Genomic DNA, 14718 nt, shown 5'->3' on the forward strand with positions numbered 1-14718 from the left:
AACGGTGGGCAAAAGGTGTTTTATTCACACTTACAACAACAAGGCAGTGTCTTTTATGAAATTAACTTGCCTTTTTACTTGTATGTACTTTAAGTACAGCAAACAGAGTTTTTGAAATAAAAATATATTACTGATCACATACTGTTATCCTACTCACAGAGGATATGATAGTTTAGAGTTTGGACTTTGCCCAAACCATTCCCATCCTAACTGCAGAAAGACAGTAGGCTCTGCCTGCTAAACCAGATTGTGCTTCCACTGCTGAACAACCAACAGATGTTGTATACATAGAGATACGTAATGGTGAAATGCATTTTTTGATATAAGTTTTCATGTTCCAAAACACTCTACCTCCATAGTGAGGTACCCACCTCAATCTTGAGACGTGTTAGGTTACACATCTTGATGTCAGAACTGATCCAAGTGAGTTCCTCCTCCTCATGCTTTCTGTAAATGCTAATTAAACAACAAATGCACATTGTGATAATGTCTCCTCTTTTTAAGTAACCGATACTGAGGCCCACTTTTGAGGAAGTACTTTTAAAAGGGGCATCATCTGCTATCACACCTCTCATGATTTCAAATCGTAATCTTAATAATAACTTGTTGAGATTATGGATTATAATACAGCTCTTCCCGTAAGGTGGGAAGTTTCCCTGATTCGGCATGAAATTGAAAAAACCTATTATGCACACAAGCTGGTCAAGGTACTACGTATGTTCTATCAATGCTCTTCATGAAGCCCCTGACAAAATATCTGCAGGAATATAAATGTGAGAGTACATGCATACTTTGACTCTGATACTCTGATTGATGTACTAAGCTGGTTATTCTGCTGTTCATGCTATAAATGCAACGACAATCTGGGTTAGCGTGCTCTCCATCCATCTGCTTGGATAAATTGATGAGTAAAACAACCATTTAAAAATGCCCTCCCTACTGCCCGGCAGTAGGTGATAAGAACATTCATCAAACGAGTAGTACTTGAAAACGTACTCTGCATACACTTTCTTCTCCACGGAGATGCATACATACATACTTTCACTGCACCATGGCACACACATCATGGTCCCTTGTCCACTTGAGATTCCCACGATAGCCAACTCCCTCAATGCATTCCACGTATCACTCGATGAGCTGTACTAGACCTCATTAGTAATTTTACATTTTGTTGTTCAAGTCTTGATGGAAATACAATAAGAACATTTTAGTTTAATGCAAGTTAGGAAGTACAGGATCACAGATTCACACATTCATTATACAATTAGGGTGTAACGCTAAGATAACTGAGGGCATTGTGTTGGAATTAGTATATGTATGTTCAAATCAATTGATGTCATCGTAATGGACAGTGAAATAGGTATTAGAAATATCATAATTGTAATTTTTTTTGTTAAATGTATGGTAAGTGTCCTTGCAAACTATGCTGTGCAGAATGCCATTGACTGATATTTTGTGATAAAATCCTCTGCTAAGAACGCAGTCAGATACATCAAAATTTCATCAAATGTGACTTGTATTTCATTTAAAACTAGCCACATACCCACAGTTAATCCCAACAAATTTCACTTCTTTCAAGGCAAGCCCTGCTATGTGTATTAGCATGTGAATGAATGTGGTAATAACAACTTCTGAAAGCGCTTTTGCGCAGTTGGTGTCTTTGTGATGGAATAAAAGTACACTATTATTTAAACATTTCTTTGCTCTAAAATGAGCACTTTTTCACTTTCAGCCTCTTCCAACAGCTTAAAAGGAACTAGATATTCACGGCAGCAATACCGCAGTCGATCAGCAAACACATACTGTTAGATTTTACAGGAAATTAAATGCATCATCGTGGGTTAAGGACCTTGTGAGGTTAATCAAAGGTAATGTTGGAAAATGTGTAGGCCAGCACACATTTCACTCTTTATAAATAACTATAATCTCCATTGTCAATGCTGGAATGTTAACATCATGAATTATTTTTTTTTTTGCATTTTTGTGAGGAATGTGGCAATAGAAGAGAACGATTGGCACTGGATATGCATGGATATTGCAAAAATTTTGCATTGGAATGAAAAGATATGAAATAATAAGAAAGCTGATCTGATGTTACCTAACGGTAGGGATGCCACTGAGGAATGCGAGAATTTGGGTGGCAGGAATATATATAAAAATGTAATATCACTATGCTGTAAGTGTATTTGGTCATGCGCATTGCTGTTTGTGGTGGGAGAGGCTGGGGGATGTGCGTAGAAAAGCGTGCCTGGAGGGACCCCCCCTCCCCCTTGCTTCATGGGATGGGGGGGAGAGGAGCCTTTCAGTCAGCCCCGCCCACCTCGGGCACTTCGGCTTCCCCCGATGGGACCTTTGGGGCCTTGTGCTTCAAGGACCTCCCCTGTTCTGGGACCTCTGCCTCGGCCAACAGCTCCTCCTCTTCCTTGGCCACCCCTGTCACCTCGGGCACCACCGCCTCATCACCCACTACAGCCCCATCCTCAGGCCCTCGGGGCCAGCCCTTGGGCCTCAGGATGGCCCTCACTGTCTCATAACGCCGCCGGAAGCCCAGCTTAGCGTATAGGCTCTGTGAGGCGGAGTTCTCGGGCCGGATGACAACAAAGGGGATGTATCCCCTGGCAAGGACGGCACTCGTTAGCCGCCGTGCCAACAGCAGCCCATAACCACGGCGGCGGAACGCCGGAAGCGTCTGCATAGAGAACATGGCACCATAGTAGCTCTGCACCATCCATGCAGCTAGCTCCCCATCGGAGGAGAAGACGCCAAAGGCAGGCAGGGCACGGATAAGGCGTTCAAACACCTCCACTGACTCCATGTCGTTGGCCGGATAGAGCGAGTGGATGGCGGCTGCATGCTCTGGCTCGAGTTGGCGCAACTGGGCCTCGTCCAGCAGGCCACTGAGGGGGAGAGAGAATTAGACTTCTTAGGTTATTTGAAACAATTAGGGCAAAGTCAGTGAGACTAAGACATCGTCATGATTGGGGGAAGCTAAAAAGTTGTCCTGGTCATTATTTTGTTGCTGTACAACTCAGGTATTAGAAAAAGGACAGTGTGGTCATCAAAATTCCAGGGATAGGAAATATAACAAAATGAAATTTAGAAAAACAGTAAATTTTTAATGGTTTTGATCCTGGGAGCAAAATGTACAAACTAAATGAAAATGAACTAAAACTGAGGAACTAAACCCACGGTTGAAACTAAATTGGTGTCAAAATTACGGCAGGTTGACATTAAATACTTTTTGCATTGCTAGAACCATATAGCCTTTGGAGGTCAAATGGTTGACCAAAGGAATCTGTTAACCATCCCAGTGATCTTTTCATCATCATCACTGGTCAACAATCCTAGGATTGGTTTGACGCAGCTCTCCACTCAGTTCTCCTATCAGCTAATCTTTTCACTCCTACGTATTTCTTCTCTAAGCACTTTCTGAGCTTAAAGCCACCGAGGTGGACGCACTCGGTGGCTTTAAGCTCAGCCGCGAGCAGTGATCTTGGCACCCTTAAAATAGGTATTCTGGATGTCTGATGATTCTAGCCCATTACATACCGTATATGTCTGAATATAGTCCCCTCTTTTTTTCCAAAAATGCCTGTGGTAAAAGTAAAGGGGGGGACTATATTCAAATGCATTTTTTTAACTTTTCCCAAAACTGAAGCCTCAAAATTAGGGGGTGGGGACTATATTCGAAGGGGGACTATATTCAGAGGGGGATTATATTCGGAGAAATACGGTACCTCAAATGATCATTGGCCCTAGTGCAGCTGTTGGAGAGCACAAATGGCTGAACAAGGTATGTTTAACTTGGCATTTCACATAGAATTCATGTCGGCACAATTGGCCCCAAGTTACTAATTGTGTTGGCATGCATCCGTGTTAAACCAAACTCTTAGGTGCATGTAAACCAAAATTATAGATAATCTCATTCATTTAAGTTCAACATCAATGAAGATAACATGCTTTCAGCAATGCTTTTCTGAAGAAGACACTAAACTTGTCAGTGCAAGGAAAAATAGGGGACTTGACTAACGTTATGCACTCAGCTGTTCACTACTATGAAACTAGATACATAGCAACAGAATCTGCTCGACCTAATCATATGACTAGATAATCTGCATTAGGGCTGAGAAATAAGGGGCTCTAATAATAAACTCTACAAAAAACTTCCACTACTACATATAATACATTCCTTTTGGGAATTAAAGACAAAGTCAAGGTATTTTTTTTCTCAAATTATAATACTCAGCTAATAAATTTTTGTCTGATGACAACTTTTGAACCACTAACTTGATATATCCACATTTTAAGCAGTATTCAATATTTTATTTATGTAATTTTTGATAAATTCTGGGTGTAATTAATTATTTACACCACAACAATTTTCTATTAACTTGCCATGTGTCTAAATCAATGTACACATCTTTTGGTTCTTGATCTTTTGGTTAACAAAATATTATTATTATGTATTATTATTATTCAAGTTTATTATGGTATGAGAGAGTGATTGGAATTATTCTTTATCTGCATCAAAGTGACCCCTGTCCTGTTATTAAGATCCTTCTCTGTGTGCAAGACAAGGTTCTATATGTACTTGCTACCACCCAAGCTGCCTCTACAGGTGGGAGGTGCAAGGACCCCGGCCGTAAACAAGCACGAGATTATTAAAACATATAGTAGAGCATTGCAAGAAAGAAAATTTTCTCGTTCAAGGGAAAAACAAACAACTTCTCTATTCAGCAAAATATCTTTATCAATGTATCATTTCATTTGAAATTAGAATCATAGTGCTGTTCTAGGATCACGTTCTCAATATCATTCTTAACAGTATCTGTTCTTCATTCCTTAAGAATTTTACGCTCAAGTTCATTGAAGTATCTCACTATATTTATCTTTCCCATCAGACTTGGTAATAAAGTGTAGTTCTTGGATGATGATCTCAATGTCACTCTGAAAGATATCAGTCCTTAATTACTTGGACAATCTTTTTCCTGGCACATAACCTATGAGTCTAAAATGGCACCCATCCTAATAGGTGTGAAAGATATGTGATTTTCTCTGCTCGCTTGTAGCAATTTTTTTTAAAGAACCTACCTGTTTTCCCTTGTATTTTATTTTGTTCACAGATTAAATCTTTCCTTGCCAGCACCCATTTGCTAGCCGCACATTTGAGTTGTGGCCTGATGAGTGCGAAGTAGCACCTCTCTCACTCTTTGTCAAGGGCCCTCCCACAACATGCTTGATGAATCATAGCGTCTTCAGGGCTATGACACAGTTACTTCTCACGTGTGCTCCCCACAATGGGTTTGAGGTTAGCATAGGTTTAAGGAGGTTGCTTACTCAGCGTCCTCCTTGGTAGCGTCCAGCTCCTCCTCCTCTGTCGTCTCCCCTCCGCCCTCCTGTCCACCTCCTCCACCCCCACTCTCGTCCTTGGCACCATCGGCGCCATCGTCGGGAGCCTCAGCATTTGGTGCCGGTGGTGTCGCCTCGTCCACCCCATTCTCTCCACACTGCAAGAATGAAGAACTCTTCATGAGGGACGTATTGTGTTCAAAGAAAATTTTACACATGTTCAGGAATTAATGATGGAAGATAACAGCTGGGATCAAGTAGAGCATAGATTCTAACGAGTATTTAGTGTGACATATATCCAGGAGGCTCCTCATTGCAGTGACAAGCAGAAACATGTTCAAGACAGTTATAATATCAGTGGTCAAGACCATAGACGCCCAGGCAAAACAGGTTGTCAGCTACCCAAAATTCCCACGATAGTATCCAGTGATACAAAGATACAAACCCATAATAAGGTTCAATCGGGTAGGGATCGGACTCTAGTACCGTAAGCATAGAGGCAAGGTCCATAAAGTTTAAGAGTCAAGGGTAAGGAAGGATAAAGTTGGTAATCAGCACCTAAATATCATTTCGTTCAAACCGGACAAGTGTCACCAACCATTGTGCTGAACTATGTGATACCAATTGATAAAATGGCCTCTAGTCTGGCTATTACAACTATGTTATTTATGATACAGTAATTGGCATCACAACTGCTCAACTTTCATGCCCCTTGCCTTCACTCATCTATTTAAGTCATGAATAATATTACCTAAGTATGACTGCTTATAACTCCCTACTGTTGGACATTTGGTTTCAAAAATGCCAACTCAATCAAAAAAAATATAGAAATGGTGGCCAAGATGGAATATAAACCAAATATAAATGGATCGTCTTACATAGAAAATAATTCAGGATAATTAATCAGATATGCTTCTGGAATAATTTAAGTATTGAAGATATTTCAAAACCACAATACAATAGAAAGATGAAAAATTACTTCTGCTATGAGGTGAAATTTTGAGAATGGCGTAGGTATTACTGATACCCATTGCTTTACTCGGCATATACCCAGGGTACTCAAAAACCCATATCCCTTGCCCTGGCAGGGGAGTCAGAAGAGTCTATCGGCAGGCAATTTCACGGGGGAGGGTTTAGAGTGTTCTGCCCCCCCCAAATTTTGGCCCTTGTGGCAACTACCCCCAATGCATAAAATGTACGATTTCCCAAAGCAGGGAATCGAACTGTGGTGATGGCTATAGTATTGGCTTCCCTCCCTGAGGATCCGGGTTCAAACACCAGAGTGAGCCGTGCCTCACTCTACGCTATCGGTCGAGCAGCTTGGTGGGTGGTGAAATCCTCCGCCAAAAGGAAATGGCCTCCGGTCAGTAGGGGCCCTAACATTGGTTGTGGCAAATGGGCCCAAACCTATGTAAAGGAATGCTTGTCCGTGAGCGGTGGGCATTATTTTGCAAGAGCTCTTGTCGAGTGTTTGGCCATGAGGAGAGCTGCTCCCGGGAGGAGACCAAAGGCACCTTTTTTTTGACCACCGCTACCTCTTGCTGCCAAGGTAACCAATCCCTGTTTCCTACCTCGCCTTTTCCCCCGAGTTATTAATTTGTATCGTCGCAACCACAGTTCAGTAAGGTGATTTCTTTTATTCGACCGCTTTTGTTTGTTATTAAATTTATGGTACTCTGTTTCACCGTGCCTTTTTTTTTTTAGCTTTACACTCCTACGCATCCCCCCGGGCCTCCAAGTACGTCTCAAGGGGTGGCAAAGATATTTCAGAGACTGCCCGATTCCTGTTTGAATGCTTTGTGGAGGGCACTTTAATAAGTACCACCCAAGCTCCGTACCGAAGCAAATTCCTGGTTGTGTGTCTTTAAGTGTAGTACTTCATTCAAATGGACCTCTCTGTGTTAGTTGTAGGGAGTCTCCCGGGTAATCCGCAGATTTAGCCTCAACGTGGGTTGAAAATTGGGGTGGAAATGATGGATGCGTGATTACAGCATGACCTCTTTCTTGTGTGTAAGACATCTCTCGGTTGGCCCTGTGTCGATATTTCAATTAAATGCAGCCACATCTTCCTAAAAGAACAAAAAGGTAAATCTTGAACACTTAGATACATTTTGGACCTCTGGAGCAGGGGTCTCCAACTGCGACCCCATATGGGAAATGAGGCTCTCGAAGAACATTTGATCCACAGATAATATTGAATAATTTTATTAAATAAAAAAATAAAGAATTTGAAACAGCGTGCATAATGCTTTGATTTTTTTACTTGGACCTCGAGGGCATAGTCGGTCCCCATACCGCAGTTGAAATTAAACCTCGGGATGAAGCGTTTGGCGATACAGGCTCTAGAGCACAGTGGCGCCGACTCCATGGGGCCTAAGGGGGCCCGAGCCCCCTAAAAAATTCGTTATGGGTGTGAGGAAAAAATGTGTCAGGCTTGTCAGAACATATGACTCTTCTAAAATGCTTAAAAAACTTAAAACTCACTACTTATAAAATTTCCCGGGGCACGATCCCCGGATCCCCGGGGCACGATCCCCCCCCCCCCAATATTTTTTGTGATTCGGCGTCCCTGCTAGAGCAAGATTCCTAGTGGACACGCGACCCACGCAGCATTCAGCAGACCTTCTCCAGACAATGGGCATGGCATACCTCGTCCTTGAGCCGCTGGTCAGCGCCACCGTCGCCGTCGTCTGCGCCCAGCTTCCTCCGCCGCCGCTGTCGCCGCTGTTCCCGTCGTCCGCGCGCCAAACCCCGCTCGCACACGTAAATGTCTCCGCGCACCTTGTCCACGCATCCGAGGCGGTGTCCGCACAACTCCTCGATCGTCTCCACGATACGCGCATGCGTGAAGTTGAGGAAGAGGGGCCGACTCCAGTCGAGCAGCTGGTCCTCCTCCGCGAGCAGATGCAGGCACTCCAACCGCGACACGGGGCAGAACACGCTGAAACTGTCGTAGAGGCGACCTCCCGGCTGAAAAAAAGAGATTATGACAATTATAGCCAATGCTTCCTGTATTCACTCCTGTGATCCCATATGTAAAAAATATTAAATTACACCATATGCGACAAGACCAGTCTTGTACCAGATGATGGCTCTTCCGGTCTCTCCTGGATTGCATTATGGCTCTGTGAGTCGAAACGCATCGTATACATTAAATAATTATGGAAAATAGCAACTACCCTCTATTCCAATACGTCGAACTTCCACTATATCAAGCCTGAATCGGTTGAACATAAATAAATTGTTTGCTGAATGTTTTCAAGTTTAATGACTCTGACTTTACTCTTAGTGAAATCTCCTAACACTATTTACTCTTAAATCAACAAAATACCAGGAGGAAACGGGATATCCATGTGTAGAGATCTCTGCTCAATGTCCACAATTAAGGAAGTAAACATACTCATTCTTACAACAAGCTCCCAAACTACATTAAATAAATTTTAATACTTGGAAAATTTAAGAAAGAATTACATAAGTATTTCCTCATTAAATATTATTATTCCATAAGGGAATACCTCAGAGAATAACTAGCGTTTTTAACTTTTAATTCTTCTGACTTAATTTGATATTCTGCTCATATATTCCTTATAATTTTGACTTATATTGTATTTTGTTATTGTCCATGTGCACTTTGTAATATGCCTCTGTATCAAAGAATATTCTAATTACTATTGTTATTTTCGAATCGTCCCTTCTTCCTCCTCCTCTTCCTCGTTAAGTATTTAAAACATAACTCATCATCTTGGCGGGTTCAAGGTACACTTAATAGCCCATTTTCAACATTTGCCTTAACATCACTATTTCATCGTAAGTAAAACGTTCACTTTTGAAACGGGCTAATACACACACATAATACGTATTCACTGAACGTGGAATGAATAATTCAATGTGCAATGGACCCCATCGTCTAGATTTTTATACGTTTAATTATAGAATATCACATATAATAAACACGCGCATTTTGTACATGCTCTGAAATTTTCAATATGTTATTAGTTTCAAACAAGTAATACGCCGCAAAAATTGATCAAGTGCGAGGGGTGGAGCGGGAATGATGCCTTCTCTGAAATTATTGCCAGTGAGAGGTGCACAATTCTGAATCGAACAGAAGGCGAGAATTAAGAGCGGCGCCAAACCTAATGAATTGTAGTTTTTTTTTAAGGCCCCAATGCACATGATCGTATCCATTGTATATTCAGTGAATGCATACGGATGGCATTGTTACTTTAGCATTGAGGATGCACGAACGTGAACTGACGAGCAGTAAGTAGGTAGGTACACTCTCATTATCAGTCGATTATCTTCGCCGCCGCCGCGCTCTATGCAACCGATCCACGCAGGAGTGTGGCCGGTTGCCGTATCAACAGGATAACGACGACAACGCTGCAGCGGACGTCTTTGCGTTGCAGTCGCGATAGCAGCGCCTCCAGAAACGAGTGGACTCTAGGGAAGTGCCGTCGCCGACTTCCCAGAGAAAATACCACGAATATTAACCCATTATTCCCCAGACTGTATGTATAAGGGCTTTTAACTTCGGTTGTTTCGCATTTTACGATTTATTTCGGCCAAATTAAGATGAATTTTTGGAATAAAAATATTATATTAATCATATTATATGATTTTCACAATGCTGCGTATACGCAACGCTGGGAAAACTCCCGTAAACAAATTTAAAAAAGTAACTCTTTAAAACTTAGGTTACATCTTTTATTTTTTATCTTGATTTGCACATCGACATCTTCGCCGGGAGTTATCAGTATTCCTTCGGAGGAAATTCCCCATTCTGCTTTTCAACGGACATGCTGGGGTATGTCTTTTTTCCTAGGGTGTCTCGTATGTGCGCATCGATTTTTATACCAAACGCTATCAGTCATAAAATAAAATTATATAAATGAAAATGTTGGTGGAAATGTCAAAATTAGAACTAGAGATACTTAAAAGAAGTCAGTAAATCGAAGAAAAAATTATTCTGAAGTAGAAACTTATTCTGAGAATTATGATTCAATAATGTTGCGTTTATGCAACACTGGGGATTAATGGGTTAAACAAGAGGACCTCAAGTTGTCTTCTTGATGAATTTTCACCAACAGCGCATTTAAGTGGGTTTACAAAAGTCGCTTACGGGTAAAGCGATACGATTTTCCCGTATAAGGTACATACATACATATATGATTAGGGATGATGTCCGAAATTTACATTCATTACGATGTGCGAGTTATCAATTTCATAAATTTTCAGTACAATACTTCGAAATTGAAAGTACTACACTTTAAAATATTGGAAAAAAAGGTGAACCTCAAAACACTCATCGCCGCGCTGAGGGCATTTTTGAAAACCGATTAAAATGCGACCGAAGTGGCGACAGAAATCAACCTTAAACTCAAATATTACCATGGAAAATGGAAAAAGTAATTATAGTGAAATATTTTCTGGTCCGCTGAAATATTTAAGAATGGATTTTATAAAAATCCTTATCGTTCTTATTAGGGAATACCTCAGGGAATAACATAGCATTACTGGTTTCAGGAAAATTTTCAGACTTATTTCTATTTATCTAGCCTGTATTATTTTGACCTACATTGTATTTCTTACTTTTTTAAGAACTAGATTTAATGGAAGTCCTAATTTTATACGAAACATGAAAAAAAAACGCTATCGTCGTAAGAGGCCCATGCAATCCCTTCAGCACCATCACGTGATATGGGATTTTACCTATTTTAATCTTGTTCGCACGCGCAGAAAGTCGCAAATTGACCGCTATTTGTTTGTTAACATTTACTTTAGGGACACCAGCGCCACGTATTCCGGGAATATAGCCGTGTCGTGGTGTTTACCTCAATTTTTCTAATCTAAATACGAAACGAACACCGGCAGAAGGCAATATCTCTAACAAAGAAGCTTATGCTGAGAAAAATATTTGGTGAAAGAATGCAAGTGAAAATAAAATCAAATTGGGCCTGACGTAGCTCTCCATGCAATTTTATTATGCGCCAATTTTTTAGCACTTAAATAATGATCCTATATTTACATCCTTGATCACCGGGTCCATATAGTGATCCGAGGCATTCCTTTGTCGTCCTACCCGTCCAATTGTCCTCCAAATATTGTCTTCATCACACCATGATGTGGCCTCATAAGTTCCCTCGTCTTCTTCTCAGGGTTTAAGAAAGCTTCCATTGTCCTCCTGAAGATTTTCCTATTAATATCCTGACCGATCCATTTGATCATCTGATCATTCAATAGCACCACATTTCGAATGATGCTACCCTTGATTTTTCTGCTACTGTTATTACCCATGCCTAACTACCACGAATAAGCCTGAACTAGATTACGGATTAGAAAATGGATTGAAGATTTAACCTAAATCGACTTTTTGTTTAATAAATTCAATCTTGATCGATTTTAGCCGATTGGTTTTCGACTTTTAACTTGCTACAGCATTTGAATTTTGTCGTATCGTTTTGATCCGCGCCAAGCTATTTCACCCTTAATCGCTCTTCGAATCTGCTATTTTTGAATCCTCATTAAGTTAAAGTCCGTAAAAAAGAAGAAGCATGCATGGGTATCAAATTTCATTTCGCAGTGTTCTATTCCCCACCAACGCGTGCTATCGTGTTTCAGGGTCTGCCCTCAGAGTTATTTGATTTTTGACTTGCTCAATCTCCCCATTTACTTCTTTATTTTGCTCCTAGTTTTGTTCGTTTTATGCCACTTTTTAGATCATTGGGTAGGTGTCCCTCTTAGATTAAAACTGAAAAGAATAAGGTGGTTTACTATTATTTTTTTATTGCCTAAATCGAAAGATTATTACTCCTGGAGTAAGTATTTCACGCTTTTAGATTTTTTAATGACGATATCTATTTTTCGCGATTAAATGAAAAGTGAAAATTTTCAAGCGCGCGAAAACGTGACGGCTAAGTATGAATGCCGGGAAATCTCGGTGTGACGTCTTTCTGGTTCCCGACTAGCTGATAAACAGATAAACGGCGGGAGGAATGTGAGATTAAGATTAATCACTAAAAGACCAGAGTTTTTTTTTAAGAATCGCGAGCAAAGAATGAGAAGCTGAAGATACAAGTACGCGGTCAAAACTTGAGCAGTTAATATATTAGGGCAGAACATTAAAGACAGATAAAGCGAAGGAGGAGAATGACGAAGGCGTCCACGAATAGGAGAGGGCTGATGAGAGGAGCGCCATGCAAGAGTTAGGAAAAGGCTAGTGAAGAATCTGATCTGGCGTAGAGCGCTTTGCGGTGCGGAAACATGGACACTTAGGAAGGAGGATGAGAGAAGTCGGGAGAGGCTCGATACCTAGGAAAGATTGGAGAAGGTGAAATGGATGGAGAGGAGGAGGGACGCAAAGTGCTGGACATGGAGGGTGAGGAGAGGCAGCTTCTAGATGAGATAGTGAGGAGACAGAGGGTTTGGAAGTGGTTAGTAAATAGTTATCGGGGAGGGGATATTAACAGAAATGATAGGGGGATAAGTGTTAGTTATGTAAGGCAATAGTGGGGTGAGAATAGGTTTAATTGCCGGGATGAAAGGGAATACGCGTTATTGTGAAATGAAAGGAAAGTCCCATTTGGAAGGGAAGTTAGGCCACAGTGATTCAAGAACCATGCTCCATGTAAACTTACCTCAACCAGTATAATATGTAAATAACTGTAATTCTTGACAAAGTGAAATTAAATTCCCTTAGTTCCGGATTATTCAGACAAAACTGCTTTACCTTGTAAACGATTTCTCGGTAGAATCGCCAAATAATGATCTATTTAGCCAACAAATACTGAATATAGACGAAAGCATTACCCTGCGCAAAGAATGGAACCATTTCACAAACAGGCAATCGCCTATTGAGAAAGGTAACAGGTGTTAACCCGCCAAGGGTTAAGCTAAGAGTGAATGGAAAGACGCCAAGCGGGTTAGCACCTGTTCCCCTCCGCATAGATGATTGCCCAAGTCAATCGAAAAACCAGTTACGGAGATATTTGTCTTCCAAATTGAATTGGAATTGGGCTTCATTCTCTTCAGGCAAAATTCACTTAAACCAATGTGTAGTTCAAGTTAATTACTCCAATTATAAAACTGTAGAATTAATAAATTTATCTGTCTCCTAAAATCACAACCGGCCTCACTCAATCACGGAAGTATATGAAGCCGTCGCCAGAACATCCTGATTTAACCAGCTTGGAGGACGATGGACGAGTATCTCATCGAAACTTCGGCAGATATGGAGAGCCAAACTCAATCGAGGGTTTCATTCTTTAATTTGAATGGAAATGTAATGTCCTTCGTTATTCGGTTGAACCTCTAGAGCCACTATTTACAAGTTCCCCTCATGTTCCTATTGTGAGACGCGCATGCGCGGAAGATCAGAGTGGGAAGGAAACACGTGAAAGCAGTATAAATATTTTCTCTCTCTTTTGAATCCTTCTGGGAAGCAATGATTGGCTGAGCTGCATCGTTACGTCACCTCCAGATGATTCGAATGGAAAGGAAAAAGGGAATAGCCACCCTTTTATGCAGGATACTCCCAGGGTCGCGAAGGCCCTCCCCTCCTCAAACCCCTCCGTCTGAGATCCGTCTGCCCCCACGAAGAACCCCCTGCACCCCCCCCCAAGGACACCCCCTCCCGGATACCCACCCGGAATATCTGGGAAATTGGGCGATCGATGGGTGGACGGTCGGGTGGGGGCGACCACCCAGATCAGAGGTCGAGAACGTTTTGGAACGATAGAAAACGGTGTTACTAGCGAATCGGAATGTGCTAAGATGACCATTCCTATCCCGGAAAATTGTGAAAAGTCGAAAACACACACGCCCAAGTCGAATGTTACGACAGTAACCGAAAAAAATGTATGCCGCCAAGGTGATCAACATAGAACGGTCTTAGTACCGTGAAAATACGCTTCGTGGTGACAGAATTGGAGCAAAAGAATTGCCGGTGATGAAAAGAAATGTTTTATTATTCTCCTCTTTATTGTGTGACAATATAATTAAATTTGAATTTAATACTTCCCTCTCACGAGTTATAAATTGAAACAAAGCAAACTGTGGTTCAACTTAGGTAACGGAGCGAATCCAAGATTGAGCACGTCCTCAATAGATTCGCACTATCTTCGTGGACACTATTTGCACATGTAGTTCAAACAACGTTTCCGTAGGCGATATACTTTTCATTATCAGAGATGGAGAGAAAACGATTAAAAGTATCTCAATTAGCGGTAACGGTTACATTTAAGATATTTTTACCCTGCAATCGTTAAATTTGAAAAAAAAACTTTAACTATTGATTGCAATTGATTCATTGCTTTCTGAAAGTAATCGTTACTTTCCTATTATGACTGCGTCGATTGGCGTGTGTCAAGA

The 14718-nt window shown here is 41.2% G+C and overlaps 1 protein-coding gene across 1 annotated transcript in view; it reads right to left on the bottom strand.

The window, feature by feature from the left end:
* LOC124155472 overlaps window positions 1-14718 on the bottom strand; it is a 135277-nt gene continuing 120559 nt past the window's right edge. The window contains exons 3-5 of the mRNA XM_046529307.1: window positions 7999-8319; window positions 5338-5507; window positions 1-2897 (exon numbers count right to left, since the gene is read on the bottom strand). Coding sequence (XP_046385263.1) covers window positions 2303-2897; window positions 5338-5507; window positions 7999-8319 — 1086 coding nt within the window. The 3' untranslated portion in view covers window positions 1-2302. The remainder of the gene's footprint in view (window positions 2898-5337; window positions 5508-7998; window positions 8320-14718) is intronic.

This window comes from Ischnura elegans, chromosome 3 (assembly GCF_921293095.1).
Source record: "Ischnura elegans chromosome 3, ioIscEleg1.1, whole genome shotgun sequence".
Lineage (NCBI taxonomy): Eukaryota > Metazoa > Arthropoda > Insecta > Odonata > Coenagrionidae > Ischnura > Ischnura elegans.